The sequence below is a fragment of the Nelumbo lutea genome, chromosome 1 (assembly GCF_056320005.1).
Source record: "Nelumbo lutea isolate HS-2025 chromosome 1, American lotus-T2T, whole genome shotgun sequence".
NCBI classification, from domain to species: domain Eukaryota; kingdom Viridiplantae; phylum Streptophyta; class Magnoliopsida; order Proteales; family Nelumbonaceae; genus Nelumbo; species Nelumbo lutea.
The window spans coordinates 91,224,098-91,241,960 of NC_142684.1; the positions used below are offsets into that span (position 1 = coordinate 91,224,098).

The 17,863-nt window shown below is 36.9% G+C and overlaps 1 protein-coding gene across 2 annotated transcripts in view; it reads right to left on the reverse strand.

The window, feature by feature from the left end:
• Positions 1 to 1,292: 1,292 nt before the first annotated feature.
• Positions 1,293 to 17,863, reverse strand: part of LOC148876098 (Protein phosphatase 2C family protein) — a 42,697-nt gene continuing 26,126 nt past the window's right edge. Inside the window, exons 7-9 of one of the 2 annotated variants that reach the window (XM_088966108.1) lie at positions 13,467 to 13,538; positions 1,841 to 1,965; positions 1,293 to 1,531 (exon numbers count right to left, since the gene is read on the reverse strand). In XM_088966108.1, coding sequence (XP_088822234.1) covers positions 1,486 to 1,531; positions 1,841 to 1,965; positions 13,467 to 13,538 — 243 coding nt within the window. In that variant the 3' untranslated portion in view covers positions 1,293 to 1,485. Of the gene's footprint in view, positions 1,719 to 1,840; positions 1,966 to 13,466; positions 13,539 to 17,863 lie in introns of both variants that reach the window. The other variant, XM_088966109.1, reaches the window with a different exon arrangement.

The window sequence follows — 17,863 nt, forward strand, 5'->3', positions numbered from 1 at the left end:
TATAATTACTAATATTTTTAATTGCTCCAATAATTTTTATTAACTTACCATTGATAATTAGCTTTAAAATTAAGAATATCAATGTTTTACAAGTATTTTTAATTTTCATGAATTTCTCTTATGATTTTTATTATTTATTACAGAATATTATTTTGTATTAGTCATGGTTCAATTGTATTTTTTAAATTATTTATATTGCTTAAGCAATACAAATTATTTATATTGCTTAAAACATTGTATTTTTAAATTATATGTGAAATGGGAGGAATCAAAAACACGGTGTGGACTGAACTACACCAGATCTTGTAGAACACCTATGCGGGTGTTGTGTGGTTCAATCCATCCATTTTGTGTGATGTGCAAAACAACTAGGGCTGCAAGTCAGGCGGGGTTAGGTTGGGTTGAGGCCAACCCTAACCCAACCCTAAGTTTTAAACCCTCAACCCTAACCCTAACCCTAACTCTAACTAAATTCCTTCAACCTTAACCTATCCCACCCCAATCCGAAGTCAACTTCGGGTTGGGCTGGACTTGGGTTTGCCCAACCCAACTTTCTTCCCATCCCTTAAAATTTCATAAAACTTCTTAATCTCAAATCTTAATTCAACTTTCACTGCATACATTAATCCTGCATTTTATTAGTATTTGTTTGTTGATGTTTTTATTGGTTTTTAAGTACAAAAAAATTCAGAAAAAAGTGTTTAGAATGACTAATTTTATTATGAGTTATGACTTGTAATAGAAACAAGCTATGGGTGGCAAACAATAGAGAGGAGCTAATGAATGAAATATTCAAAAAACATAAAATATATTATTAATGTTTTAGACTTTTAGTATTTCCAAATAGGATTAAGTGAAGTGCTTATCTTAAAAGAAATAAATGATAATATGTGGTGGAGGCTATACAACTACCATGCATCTAAACAAATCAATGTATGATATTTCATATAAAACATATATTTATATATGATATGTGCTACAGAGTTGGATTCAGGTTGGGTCTGGAGCAATCCGACTTAACCCGAAGTAAAGTCAGGTTTGTAAATTTCAACCCTAACCCGGGCATCAACCTGATCCAACCCAACCTAACTTTTTTGGGTTGGGTTTGAGCCAACCCGGCCTAAGTTGCAGCCTTAAAAACAACTCTTATGCTTAGGCATGGTATGAATGAGAAAACTCCACCCAATTTATCCTCCACTCTATAAAACACCCCTATAATCTCCAGTTAGAACTCCATGTAAGCACAACGATTAAACATTAAAGTATGGAAAACACCAAAAGAACCTCTGCACCTGGCCTCAAAAAGAACCTTTGTCACATGATATCATTTGCTTAATTTTGAATACCATAACAAGATTTTTTATTATTTTTTTGGTAGAGAATAATATAACAAGACCAAACATAATAAAGGGGTAATTCCGGCCTACTTGACGTCAAATACATTTACACCCACTCAACATTGCCTGCTTTGACGGGATGCAGATATCAAACCTTTCCGATTCCCATTTCAACAAAAGCAGGAATGGATAATCTGAAAAATACATTAATGCTGCATTACTAATAATCAGTGGAAGGAAGCAGAACTAGCAACTTGAAATATCAATTGCTGAGCATTCATTTTCATTGGCAACCATGTTGTAGGGTCAAATGAATGGCAAATATGTGTTAACTGGAAGTCCCAATCTTCTTGCTCAGACCCTTACGGAAATCCTTAAAACCTGAGAATTGGCAAAAATGGGTACTTCCAATGAAAAGAAAAATTCCATATTATGTTGATTAAAATTCATCTTATGTGAAACCAGGAAAAATTAGGGGAGGGGAATCTGTAATCTATACTTACAAATCATGAAATCGAACTACAACACAAGTGATATTGTCAGAGCTCCCTCGGGCATAGGCTTCTTCTATGAGTTTTCTTGATGCTACTTCAGCATCTGATATGCCTTGTACTATGGCCACAGCATCCTGTATGCAGAAAATATGGTAATGTAAGAAGCTTAGATTCAAAAAGTCTTTTATGCAGCATATAGTTTTAGAATCCATGAACAAAGAAACCAAAGATTTAACAAAATCCAAATTAAATAAAATTGAAAAACAAGATTCTTCTTCAATTACATTCAACATTCAGAAAGGAAAGCAGATGCAATATCTGAAATGCCAACTCAATCTCAAATAAATGCCTATAAAATGATACATACGCTAAGAGACAAATATTATTGACTCCAATAAGAAAAGTCATAACTGAACTCCTAGACTGTAATATGGCCTCTGGAACATGTTGAGTCCCGAGAAAAGAGTCAACAGTGTCCATTAAATAATTCAAATGTCAAATGTCAACTCAATGTCCATTAAATATATATTTATTTTATTTGTACTCCAATAGGAGGTTACAGTTACAGATCTTAGCCTCTCTAGCCTACATCATTAACAAATTCGCAATCAAACTTCACAATCCAGAAACCCAACATGTGTAACTCAATGAACAAGACACAACATATGGACCTTTCTAAATGTGCAACTTCCTTCAAGTGACTTCTCTATAGACAAAGAACTTCCATACCCCCAGCCAAATTAATTCATCAGCACATCGACTGTTATCCCATCCCCCAAAAAAATAATTGACTGTTATCCCATCCCCCAGCCAAATTAAAGCAAACGCAAGTTAAAAGAATCTGAAAAGAATCCAAAGAAATACTTGCTCCAACACCCTTAAGAAATATGTCATATTGGTCCTTGATGAAATCCCTGTTAGGGAAACTCTTTTCCCTTTCTTGCTGAGCCCTCCAATCTGCCAACTCAATAGAAAAAAGAAGCATGTTCCAGCAAAACAGCTCTTCCATATGAATGTCTCTAGAATTATGTACCATACTTCTGAAGTGATTGGGCAGTGTAGAAAAAGATGGCTTGTAGTCTCCACAACTAAGGCATAGGCCATAATTGACATTCTCCATGGCACCCCTGCTTAACAAAATAGGGGTGTCAATTGGACTGGATTTGGTCCAACCCGATATTCCCATCCTGTCCAATATGAATCCATTACAGATGGACCAGATCCAATCCAATCCGATGAGTACTTTGGACCATTTTGGACCAGTCCAATCCAATGTCTAGACCATCCAATCTGTCCAAATTGGTTATAATTGGATTGGTTCCAACCCAAACCTGGTCCATTGACACATGTATTCTTATCTTCTATCAATGGACCAGATATTGGTTCAAACAACCCAAATCCAAAATAAATCCATTACAGATGGACCAGATCCAATCCAATCTGATGAATACTTGGTACCATTTTGGACCGGTCCAATTCAATATCTAGAACTTCCAATCTGTACAAATTGGTTAATAATAGGATCGGTTCCAACCCAAACCTGGTCCATTGACACACGTATTCTTATATTCCCTCAATGGACCAGATATTGATTCAAACCGATCCAATCCAAAGTAAACCCATTATGGATGGACTAGGTCCAATCCAATCCAATAAATACTTTGGACCATTAAGTCTGGACTGGTCCAATTCAAATATGTCTTATTAGTCTGTCCAATCCATCCAAATTGGTTTTGATTTGGACGGGTCCAATCCAAAACCAGTCCATTGACACCCCTACTAAACTTACTGTCAATAGTTAAGAAGCATCTTTTCGTGGGTTGCAGTCCACAAGGTGGAAATCTTTTAGCACATTACTCATGTTTATTAATTCCCTTTTTTAATTCACTTCAATAAGCATTACCAAAAAAACGAGAGAAAGAAACTACTACCCCCGTTCTCACACCATCTAATACTCCCCTTCAAGCTGGAGTACATAGGTCATGAGCCAACAGTGTCCATTAAATAATTCAAATGTCAAATGTCAACTCAATGTCCATTAAATATATATTTATTTTATTTGTACTCCAATAGGAGGTTACAGTTACAGATCTTAGCCTCTCTAGCCTACATCATTAACAAATTCGCAATCAAACTTCACAATCCAGAAACCCAACATGTGTAACTCAATGAACAAGACACAACATATGGACCTTTCTAAATGTGCAACTTCCTTCAAGTGACTTCTCTATAGACAAAGAACTTCCATACCCCCAGCCAAATTAATTCATCAGCACATCGACTGTTATCCCATCCCCCAAAAAAATAATTGACTGTTATCCCATCCCCCAGCCAAATTAAAGCAAACGCAAGTTAAAAGAATCTGAAAAGAATCCAAAGAAATACTTGCTCCAACACCCTTAAGAAATATGTCATATTGGTCCTTGATGAAATCCCTGTTAGGGAAACTCTTTTCCCTTTCTTGCTGAGCCCTCCAATCTGCCAACTCAATAGAAAAAAGAAGCATGTTCCAGCAAAACAGCTCTTCCATATGAATGTCTCTAGAATTATGTACCATACTTCTGAAGTAATTGGGCAGTGTAGAAAAAGATGGCTTGTAGTCTCCACAACTAAGGCATAGGCCATAATTGACATTCTCCATGGCACCCCTGCTTAACAAAATAGGGGTGTCAATTGGACTGGATTTGGTCCAACCCGATATTCCCATCCTGTCCAATATGAATCCATTACAGATGGACCAGATCCAATCCAATCCGATGAGTACTTTGGACCATTTTGGACCAGTCCAATCCAATGTCTAGACCATCCAATCTGTCCAAATTGGTTATAATTGGATTGGTTCCAACCCAAACCTGGTCCATTGACACATGTATTCTTATCTTCTATCAATGGACCAGATATTGGTTCAAACAACCCAAATCCAAAATAAATCCATTACAGATGGACCAGATCCAATCCAATCTGATGAATACTTGGTACCATTTTGGACCGGTCCAATTCAATATCTAGAACTTCCAATCTGTACAAATTGGTTAATAATAGGATCGGTTCCAACCCAAACCTGGTCCATTGACACACGTATTCTTATATTCCCTCAATGGACCAGATATTGATTCAAACCGATCCAATCCAAAGTAAACCCATTATGGATGGACTAGGTCCAATCCAATCCAATAAATACTTTGGACCATTAAGTCTGGACTGGTCCAATTCAAATATGTCTTATTAGTCTGTCCAATCCATCCAAATTGGTTTTGATTTGGACGGGTCCAATCCAAAACCAGTCCATTGACACCCCTACTAAACTTACTGTCAATAGTTAAGAAGCATCTTTTCGTGGGTTGCAGTCCACAAGGTGGAAATCTTTTAGCACATTACTCATGTTTATTAATTCCCTTTTTTAATTCACTTCAATAAGCATTACCAAAAAAACGAGAGAAAGAAACTACTACCCCCGTTCTCACACCATCTAATACTCCCCTTCAAGCTGGAGTACATAGGTCATGAGCCAACAGTGTCCATTAAATAATTCAAATGTCAAATGTCAACTCAATGTCCATTAAATATATATTTATTTTATTTGTACTCCAATAGGAGGTTACAGTTACAGATCTTAGCCTCTCTAGCCTACATCATTAACAAATTCGCAATCAAACTTCACAATCCAGAAACCCAACATGTGTAACTCAATGAACAAGACACAACATATGGACCTTTCTAAATGTGCAACTTCCTTCAAGTGACTTCTCTATAGACAAAGAACTTCCATACCCCCAGCCAAATTAATTCATCAGCACATCGACTGTTATCCCATCCCCCAAAAAAATAATTGACTGTTATCCCATCCCCCAGCCAAATTAAAGCAAACGCAAGTTAAAAGAATCTGAAAAGAATCCAAAGAAATACTTGCTCCAACACCCTTAAGAAATATGTCATATTGGTCCTTGATGAAATCCCTGTTAGGGAAACTCTTTTCCCTTTCTTGCTGAGCCCTCCAATCTGCCAACTCAATAGAAAAAAGAAGCATGTTCCAGCAAAACAGCTCTTCCATATGAATGTCTCTAGAATTATGTACCATACTTCTGAAGTGATTGGGCAGTGTAGAAAAAGATGGCTTGTAGTCTCCACAACTAAGGCATAGGCCATAATTGACATTCTCCATGGCACCCCTGCTTAACAAAATAGGGGTGTCAATTGGACTGGATTTGGTCCAACCCGATATTCCCATCCTGTCCAATATGAATCCATTACAGATGGACCAGATCCAATCCAATCCGATGAGTACTTTGGACCATTTTGGACCAGTACAATCCAATGTCTAGACCATCCAATCTGTCCAAATTGGTTATAATTGGATTGGTTCCAACCCAAACCTGGTCCATTGACACATGTATTCTTATCTTCTATCAATGGACCAGATATTGGTTCAAACAACCCAAATCCAAAATAAATCCATTACAGATGGACCAGATCCAATCCAATCTGATGAATACTTGGTACCATTTTGGACCGGTCCAATTCAATATCTAGAACTTCCAATCTGTACAAATTGGTTAATAATAGGATCGGTTCCAACCCAAACCTGGTCCATTGACACACGTATTCTTATATTCCCTCAATGGACCAGATATTGATTCAAACCGATCCAATCCAAAGTAAACCCATTATGGATGGACTAGGTCCAATCCAATCCAATAAATACTTTGGACCATTAAGTCTGGACTGGTCCAATTCAAATATGTCTTATTAGTCTGTCCAATCCATCCAAATTGGTTTTGATTTGGACGGGTCCAATCCAAAACCAGTCCATTGACACCCCTACTAAACTTACTGTCAATAGTTAAGAAGCATCTTTTCGTGGGTTGCAGTCCACAAGGTGGAAATCTTTTAGCACATTACTCATGTTTATTAATTCCCTTTTTTAATTCACTTCAATAAGCATTACCAAAAAAACGAGAGAAAGAAACTACTACCCCCGTTCTCACACCATCTAATACTCCCCTTCAAGCTGGAGTACATAGGTCATGAGCCAACAGTGTCCATTAAATAATTCAAATGTCAAATGTCAACTCAATGTCCATTAAATATATATTTATTTTATTTGTACTCCAATAGGAGGTTACAGTTACAGATCTTAGCCTCTCTAGCCTACATCATTAACAAATTCGCAATCAAACTTCACAATCCAGAAACCCAACATGTGTAACTCAATGAACAAGACACAACATATGGACCTTTCTAAATGTGCAACTTCCTTCAAGTGACTTCTCTATAGACAAAGAACTTCCATACCCCCAGCCAAATTAATTCATCAGCACATCGACTGTTATCCCATCCCCCAAAAAAATAATTGACTGTTATCCCATCCCCCAGCCAAATTAAAGCAAACGCAAGTTAAAAGAATCTGAAAAGAATCCAAAGAAATACTTGCTCCAACACCCTTAAGAAATATGTCATATTGGTCCTTGATGAAATCCCTGTTAGGGAAACTCTTTTCCCTTTCTTGCTGAGCCCTCCAATCTGCCAACTCAATAGAAAAAAGAAGCATGTTCCAGCAAAACAGCTCTTCCATATGAATGTCTCTAGAATTATGTACCATACTTCTGAAGTGATTGGGCAGTGTAGAAAAAGATGGCTTGTAGTCTCCACAACTAAGGCATAGGCCATAATTGACATTCTCCATGGCACCCCTGCTTAACAAAATAGGGGTGTCAATTGGACTGGATTTGGTCCAACCCGATATTCCCATCCTGTCCAATATGAATCCATTACAGATGGACCAGATCCAATCCAATCCGATGAGTACTTTGGACCATTTTGGACCAGTCCAATCCAATGTCTAGACCATCCAATCTGTCCAAATTGGTTATAATTGGATTGGTTCCAACCCAAACCTGGTCCATTGACACATGTATTCTTATCTTCTATCAATGGACCAGATATTGGTTCAAACAACCCAAATCCAAAATAAATCCATTACAGATGGACCAGATCCAATCCAATCTGATGAATACTTGGTACCATTTTGGACCGGTCCAATTCAATATCTAGAACTTCCAATCTGTACAAATTGGTTAATAATAGGATCGGTTCCAACCCAAACCTGGTCCATTGACACACGTATTCTTATATTCCCTCAATGGACCAGATATTGATTCAAACCGATCCAATCCAAAGTAAACCCATTATGGATGGACTAGGTCCAATCCAATCCAATAAATACTTTGGACCATTAAGTCTGGACTGGTCCAATTCAAATATGTCTTATTAGTCTGTCCAATCCATCCAAATTGGTTTTGATTTGGACGGGTCCAATCCAAAACCAGTCCATTGACACCCCTACTAAACTTACTGTCAATAGTTAAGAAGCATCTTTTCGTGGGTTGCAGTCCACAAGGTGGAAATCTTTTAGCACATTACTCATGTTTATTAATTCCCTTTTTTAATTCACTTCAATAAGCATTACCAAAAAAACGAGAGAAAGAAACTACTACCCCCGTTCTCACACCATCTAATACTCCCCTTCAAGCTGGAGTACATAGGTCATGAGCCAACAACAGAGCTCTATATACCTTCAACTAGAGGGTCTCATACTACCATGATCACCACTTTGTATTCACTCATGGTGACCAGGCCACAGTCAAGAAAGGATAGGAAGGAACTTTCTCAAATCTGAACTCTTCAATGGGGAAAAAATCACATCTAAAATGAGAAGGTAGTAATCTCAAATCTGAACTCTATGTCCCTAATATCTCTTCTCAAATCCAAGTTCCAAGCAAACCCAGAGGTTGAGTTAAAAGGTACAAGGAAAGTGGATACCGGTTCATTCTTAAGGGTAGAGATAGCAAAGAGAACCGGAAATTGGTCTTTTAAAGGAGAATCCCCAACCCAAACATGTTCCCATAATTTATTAAGATAGCCTAAGTGCAAATCATACTTGATCCAGGGAGAGAACAAAGGCAGAATCATAGTTTTCAAGGCACCAAGGCAAGGCTAGGCGACTGGGGGGCGCCTTGTCACCTAGTCGCCTGGGCGAGCGCCTAGGCATCACCTAGGTGATGGATTTTTTATGTTAAAAACATAGATCCTAGGGTAGTTCCCTAGGTACCATAACCATATTTCCTTAATAATTATTCATGATTTTCATAAGAAAAGTATAAATTTCATATTAAAGTATAGAAAATCAACATATTCGTGAGAAGAAAAGGAAGAAGGAAAATAAAATTCAAAAAAAATATAGGGGCTGAACCCTCATTTTTGTTATAGGAAAAGAAGAAAATAAAAAGTATTGGTAGTAGTAGTAGTAGTATAAAATTTTAAGTTCTTCCTTATTGGTTTAGGTTTTTAAGTCTTTGAGGGTTCAATACAGCATTTAGCAATGTTTGTGTTGATTAAACCCTAAATAAATAAGAAAATAATAAAAAGAAATTAGTATATAAACACACAAAATGATTATTTTAGTTTAATAATGTCTATTTTATAATTTTATATAATCTAAAAAAAGAATGAATAAAATAGTATTTTATAGTAGGAAGTAGAAAACTGCTAGGCAATTAGGCGAGGCGAGCCTCAAAGGGCGCCTTGTCGCCTAGGCGTCGCCTTGAAAACTATGGGCAGAATAGCTTGATTAGACAAAATTTTAAGATCTTCCTTATTGATTCAGGTGTTGAAGTCTTTGAGGGTTCAATACATAAGTTAGCAATGTGTGTTGATTAAACCCTAACAAATAGAAAAATAATAAAAAAAAATTAGTATATAAATACTTAAAATGAATATTTTAGTTTAATAATGTCTATTTTATAACTATAATCTCAAAAATTAAAAATATAAAAGTATTTTATGACACAATAGACAAAACTGCTTGGAGGTTAGGCGCGGCGAGCTTCCAAGAGTGCCTTGTCGCCTAGGTGTCGCCTTGACTACTATGTTTAATAATACATTATACATCTTGAGTGAACCCTAACAAATAAGAAAAATAATAAAAAACTAGTATTTTAACTCAAACTAAATAACTTTTTTGAGAAAAAGATAAATTTTATTGCAGAAAGGAAGGGTAAGGATGTACAACATCATTAGCAAGGTTGTCTACACACCATTATCTCTCAGAATGGTCTTTGGAAATTTGACGTTTTCTTAAATGAAATCAAAGAGATCTCAACAAGGGTTTTTTGTAGTATCACCACAAATCAAACTGAAGAACTTAGTTTAATAATGTATTTTAATATTATGATTTCAATAAGCTAAGAATTTAAAAGTATGCAAGAGCACCCTATAAAAGGGGTGTAGAATCTTGTGGTCCTGACACCCAACTCGTTGTTACTTGTATGTGAGCAAATAAAAGGAATTACAACGATTATAATACCCCTACCACCTATAAGATAAAGAAAAACAATAAGAATAATAGTAAAACAGCAACAAAAATAAATAACATTGGACCACATAATTAATCTATTGTATCTCTACACTCCCCCTCAAATTGGGAATAGATATTGGCCATTCCCAACTTGCGTACATCTTTTTATAACTTGACTTTAGTGATTAATTTAGTGAAGAGATCAGCAAGCTGCATGTTAGAAACAATATATGACAGACACTTGTTGAGAGGCAACTCTCTCTAATAAAATGTCGATCCACCTCAATACGTTTTGTTCTACTATGCTGTATTGGATTATGGGTAATATTAATGGTGGTTTAGTTGACCACATTACAACATCAAAGGCCTTTCAAACTCAATATGCCTAACTCTTCAAGCAAAGATCTTAGCCATAACACCTTAACTACACTATGATCCATAGACCTATACTCCACTTTAGTACTTGGAATGGGCAGCAACATTTTGTTTCTTACTCCATGACTTTAGATTCCTTCCAACTAGCATCAATGTACACATTTATTTTAATGTGTATTATTCTTAAAAAACATACCTCCTTTAGGGCATCTCTTCAAGTAGGAAAGGAACCTCTCAATAGCAAGCATATGGGTGGTCCTAGGGGAATGCATGTATTGACTAACAACGCTGACAACATAGGAAATGCCAGGACATGTCAAATAAAGATAAAGGAGCTTCCCTACCAACCATTAGTATACTTTGTCTTCAAGAGACTCACCTCCGTTTGCACTTATCTTATGATTCAGCTTAATAGGTGTCTTTGCAAGTTTAACTCCCAAATTCCCAGTTTCCTCTAGAAATTGAGAAATGAAAATGCTAATGTTGTTTAAATTGGGCCACTTCAATTTCCAAGAAATACTATAGATGACCCAAGTCTTTCACTTCAAATTCCATATTAAGTAACTGGTTAAAAGAACCAACATCACCAGTACCATTGTCAGTCACCACAATGTCATCAACATATGGTCCAAGTCAAAGTCTAAACCTGTCAAACCATGCTCTTGGAGGTTTCTTTAGATCCCATATAGAGCTTTCTTTAACCAAAATGAAAATGAAAATGAATCATGGAAACTATCACTTGTACTCCATATGGTGCTGGTAGTGTTCACTAAAGAATATGTTGATTCTAGTAAAATTGTGTCATTACCCATGGAAATGGAAATATGTCGTGGAAATATCAGGAAACTTACGAACATTTTAAACAATGGAATCATGTGGAAAAATGGGGGATGTTCATAGAATATGATGATGTGGTAGAATGAATGCTCACAGAATGCGATATGGTGGATGTTGAAACGATGAGAACTCATGGAATGGTAAAAGCACGCCCACCAAATGGGCAAAATGTACACATGGAATGAGCAAAGTACACCTACAAACTATGCAAAGTGAACATGGCAAATAGAATTAGAGGGTCATCATGAAATCACTAGATCCAATGATCAACCTTTTCGAAAGGCGCACGCCTGGTCTAAGGTGTCGAGGTGTACGCCTTTTTTAAAATTCTATGCTTTTTGCTTTTTTTGAATCTAGTGGTTAGGAGGGCTTCGCTTGCTCACTAAAGCTCCAAGAACCCCCTATTTGCTAATGTTGTTCATTCATTCATTCTAATAAAATATCTTCTTAAAAGGAAATTAAAGTTATAAAACCATTATTTTTTGTGAGAATTAAGAATTTATGACCCTAACATGGATTTGTTTGGGCTTGCCTTGAGGGGCGTAGTACTAAGGCAGCTCGTAGAATCAAGGATGCAATATGTTTTACATTACATTAGCTACTAAAAGTAATGCAATTGAGGAAAAAAAGAGAACATGGGTTTTACATACTTGAAAATGCTTTATATGTTTGATTTTATTTTTAAATTTTCATTTGAATATGCTTTACATGTTATGTTTATGTATATTTTAATTTTAGATAATAGGTTTCATAAAACATTTAATTTAAAATTTAAGTTTATGCTTTTTATTAATATTATGTTTAATATTTTTATTTTCTGCATTTTTTTGATATTTTGGCATTTTTTTACCTTCTTTTTATTTTTAGCTTTTTTTTGCACCTTGCCTTGTGCCTCGAGCGCAAATTGCCCCTTCGCTTTTTTGCGCCTTGTGCTTTTAAAACACGACCAATGATCCATAGAATGGTCCAAATTAGTTTTCCAAGAGTCATAAAGGCAATAAGAGAACTTACAATGTCACTAGTATCAAAGAAGGGGTTTGAGCAATACCTTGAAGAAATTTCACAAAAATGAAAGAAAATTAGGGAAGGAGATAAAGGGGAGAGGGAGATTAATTGTGTTGCCACCAAAAGAAAGAAGATTCCTCAATGAAAGTTGCAGAAAAACAAACTTCATTCAAAACGTTATTCTTGACTAACTTCAGTAATAATTTATAGAGAGACAAGAAACACTAAACTACTTGCTGCCTAATAACATAACATAGTACAAAATAGGGGAAATCATTTCTAGCCCAGCCTGCAATGTGTTTTTATTTTATTTATACTATATATTAATATATAGTATTTTATATTATATAAAATATAAAATGAGTTTTATACATATATTATATGTTATAATAATATAAAACATTACATTTATATATATATATAATATGTTTTAATTTAATGTCACAGGCCCAAAGCCCAGCCCAGCCCATGATCACCCCTAGTACAAAACATAATCTATCACATTCTTAGATATCCCCATCTTGCATCTTCATTATTGGGCTTGCTATAGTGAGCATCAAACAAGAGCCCTAGGTCTTGAAAGTTTGACACAGTAGTAGTAAGGAGCCTTGTGGACATGGGCCTATGGATTGCATTAAGATCCACTCATGCTGCATCAAAAGTTGAACTGAATGACCAAGTGTTGCAAAGGAAACAAGCACATTATAAGCATCTTAGCAATGACAGGAAAAAAAGGAAACTATTACAAAAGATAAATATAAAAATTCTTACATGTCCAACAAGACTCCAGATCTATACAACCCACAAGACACTACAACCAGACATTGAGAATATTGCCCATGAATGATAACACAAGTATGGGAGACGTCCCCAATATGAAACTACAGTGTATTGTGGGTAGGTATGGATAGCATATTAGCATTCTCGTGAGTAGCAGAACCAAGATTGTCCAACAGTAGTTTAGGTTTTGGAAACAATTGAATCTTGCCATCAAAACATTCTCATAGCACCAGGAGTTAAACTGCAGAACGCTTTGTAGAGGCTACTACACAAGTTATTTCTTACCTTATTTGATACAACATTCCAAAGTCCATCACTTGCAATAATCAGAAACTCAACACCATCAATTTCCTCCACCTAAGCATTTAAAATAGGAACATAAGTAGCAACACCAAGAAGCTGATAAGTAATCTACCCAAAAAAATAGGATGAAGAAAAGAAGAAACTGCCAAGTGAAGGTGTTAGAATGAAGCTTTTTACCATATTCCTATATTAGTCATTTACATGAGCAAAAAGTTGGAAGCAAATAAACATGTAACAAGTACCAAATTTTATGTGCGGTAAATCATTCACAACAATGTAGATAGATTTAAAAATGAAATAGAAATCATAGTTGTGGCATCATTTATTGGAGATTTCTCCCTGCCAATGTTTATCAATTAGGAAGCCTCACACTAGGTTCATCATTTCTCCTCTCCTTTATTTTGGTCATGGTCGAGGTGTCTAATGGTACATTGGAGACCAGGATTCAAAAGAAATGACTTTTCTTTGTTTTTTATAAGTAAAAAGAAAATCCATTAATGAAACTAAAAGTACATCCTTGATAGGTGCTAAGTCATCACCTAAAAACAGAAACAGAACAATAAGAAATATAAATTCAAGTCTCCATCTCATGGATTTGCAACCCCACCACCTCCAAAATCTCCTAGAACTTCTCCCACAGGATGAGATGCCACATGCAATATGAAGGCCAAAACTATGGCAGATTGCCTATGGCCGACCTAGAATGACCATCTTCCACTCCTTGCCATCATAGATTCCTCAATTCCTTACTAATGCCGTTCTTCCACCATTTCAAAAACCTCCTAGCACTCCAGGAAATCAGCCTCATTTTATCTATTCCTCTTATTTTCCCTTGCAACTTTCTGCCACCAACCCTTTCACTTTTCTTCAACGCAATCATTTTCCATCTCTTCTCCTTCCTCCCATTCCTCTCCTCCCTCCCTAATTGTTTTTTTTTTTCTTATTCTTTTCTTCCCTTCTGCTTCTTTCAAACTGCTTTATGGCTTTTTTTTTATAATTAAACTGCTCTATTGCTTTCCTAACCACCCTATCCCCTCCCAAAAAGAACAAGCCAAGTGACTTACCCACACCCACTTACATCTCTCTCTCCACCAGGTTCTCAATCTCCACCCTCTTCTCCCCTCTTTTTTTTTCCTTTGGGGTTCCCCCTCCTCAATGTTTTGGAATGGTAGAATATTGATGTATTTCATTCTATTGCCAATCAGCCTATTTATACAGTAAGCTTCTGCAATAAATAGAAAGAAGAAAAAAAATAGAAAGAAAAGAAAATAGAAAGTAGAAAAATAGAAAGAAAAGAAAATAGAAAGTACAAGAATAGAAAGAAAGAAATAGAAAGAAAAACTTTCTAAATCAATCCTTCCACAATCCTAGGAATATATACAAATCTATTTTTACACAACTACCAAATATAGATCTGCACCAGTAACCCCACGTTTTCCAACACTCCCCCTCAAGCTGGTGAATAGAGATCCTCCATTCCCAGCTTGGCTATAATTCTTCAAAAGTCTATACTATTGAGCCCTTTAGTAAGTACATCGGCCAGTTGTCCTTTTGTAGACACATAGGGAGTGCAAATCAACTTGTTGTCCAGTTTCCCTTTTATAAAGTGTCGGTTAATTTCCTGTCATGTTGAATAGGATTGTGAGCAATATTGATGGCTGACTTGTTATCACAATATAGTTTCATAGGCTCTTCTCGTGGAATCTTCAGGTCTTCTAAAATTATCTTCAACCAGAGTAATTCACACACTCCTTGTGCCATAGCCCTGAATTCTGCCTCTGCCCTTGACCGAGCCACTACATTTTGCTTCTTACTCCTCCAAGTGACTAAGTTTCCGCCCAAGAAGGTACAGTAATCGAAAGTGGACCGTCTATCTACTGGAGATCCTGCATAATCGGCATCTGTATATGCTTCAAGAGCCAGTCCCCCATTTCTTCTGAATAAAATTCCTTTTCCTGGATTGGCTTTCAAATAGTGCAGAATTCGATGAGTAGCCTGCAGATGAACTTCTTTAGGATTATGCATAAACTGACTTATTACACTTACAACGTATGCAATATCTGGCCGTGTATGTGCAAGATAAATGAGTTTTCCAACCAGTCTTTGGAACATCTCCTTGTCTACACTTGCATTCTCGCTGGCTTCTCCAAGTTTATAATTGGGATCTATAGGCGTGGAAGCTGGTTTACATGCCATATTTCCCGTTTCTCTCAAAAAATCAACAACATACTTTTGTTGAGAGATAAAGATGCCTTGTTTAGAATGTGCAACTTCAATTCTGAGAAAATACTTTAGTCTCCCCAAGTCTTTTATCTCAAATTCTTTGGAAAGGCAGTTTTTCAATGCTTCCTTCTCCTTTTTATCATTCCCAGTAATGATTATATCGTCCACATAGACTAATAGTGTAGTAACTCCCCCTGAGGCTGTGTGTTTGATAAACAATGTATGGTCACCTTGACTTTGCTTGTAACCTGTACTAAGCATCACCTTTGTAAACCTTCCAAACCATGCTCTCGGAGATTGTTTTTTTTTTTTATCAATAACATCAATTTCATTAAATTAAGAGAATAGAGGGAAAGGAATACAAAGGAGGATAAAATAACTTGGCTCCCCAAAAACAGAAAACTCAGGGAAAGCAAAGAAAATTAAAAACTAGCCCAGAAAACAGCCTCCCTATTCACTCCTTGCTTGGCCAACCCATCCGCAAATGAGTTGGCACTCCTCTTCACCTAGCTGTACTGAATCTCTATGTCCCTACCCAACCATAAGAATTGTTTTTTCTCATTGTTAAAGTTCCACAAACCACTGTCCACTGTCTTCAACCAATTAATCACCACCTTCGAGTCACCTTCCAGAATCAAACGGCTAATATTTAGATCTTTTGCTCTTCGAATTCCTTCAAGCGCTACAAGGATCTCAGCCCTAAGAGAGTCACCTTCTCCAATAGGGCCAGAGAATAAAGCAGTAACAATCCCTTCCTCATTCCTGAAGACTCCTCCAATCCTAGAGGGCCTTGGATTCCTTACACTGGTACCATCAAAATTCAGCTTTAAAAAGACCGAGGGGGGAGGGGACCAGAACAGACAGAGAGTCCGCTTGCATCATGCAATGAGAGCAATCTCTTTCCAGTTTCTTAGCAAGTCATCCATAGGACAATCTGAAAACAACTCCAAAGATTTTAGCCAGTGGACCGCTCTTATAAGGATTCGATCTAACAAATCTGTCAAAGTTTTTTCCTTGTCAGAAAATATGCGTGAGTTTCTTTCTTCCCACAAAGACCAGCAAACCGCTGCCTTAAAACACCTCCACATAGTCTTCCCTCGCTTCTTAGGCCAACTGAAAAAAGATGGGGAAAACAAACCTTGGACAGTCTCCGGAGGATACCAAGAACACCCAAAACAGGAGAAAACCCACTCCCAAACAGACTTAGCAACCTTACAAGAGACCATGAGGTGGTAGCCAAATTCCCCATCAGCTTTACAAAGAGCACATCTATTAGGATGTAGACAATAGTTGGGTCTCTTTCTTTGGAGTAAGTCTAAAGTGTTGATTCTTTCCAAGAAAATTCCCCAACAAAAAAACCCCACCCGAGGAGGAATAGGTCTGCTCCAAATTTCCTTAACAGGAAAGGACAATCCCAGGGGGGTAGGAGGCTGAGTTAAAGTTTCAAAGAAAGAAGCACAAGAAAAGGTACCAGAGCTAGAAAGGGTCCAAAATCTGGTGTCTTCCTTAGCAGGGTTTAGGAAGACACCCTCAAGGGAGGCTAGCAGAGCTACCAGGCTATCCAAGTCAGTATCCCTAATTGCCCTACGCAGGCCAAGGTTCCAACCAAAGCCCGAAGTGGAAGCTGAAGGGACTAAGAAAGAAGAAATGGGTTCATTTTTCAAGTCTGAAAGAGCATACAAGGAAGGAAATTTGTCTTTTCAGAGGAGAATCCCTGACCCAAAGATGTTCCCAGAAAATTATTCACTTACCAGAGTTTAGACCATACCTGATCCAAGGGGAGAAAACTAGAAGCAGATCGTGGATGGATTTCCAAGGAGAAGCAGTTGAAGCCCTTGCCAAGATTCCAGGATCCCAACCATTGTCTTCTAGCCCATGAATGCTAGCCACAATCTTAGTCCACAATTTATCCATTTCCAAAGAGAACCTCCACAACCACTTCCCCAGAAGAGCCATGTTCCTTTTCTTGAAAGTACCAATCCCAAGACCTCCTATTTTTTACACCTAGAGACCACCTCCCAACTCACCCTATGATCTCTCTTCTCCTCTCCAGGCTCCCAGAGAAAGTTTCTTATTAATTTTTCCAAAAGATTTGAAACCTTTGAGGGGATCTTAAACACTGACAGAAAGTAAACAAGAAGATTAGCTACGGTAGA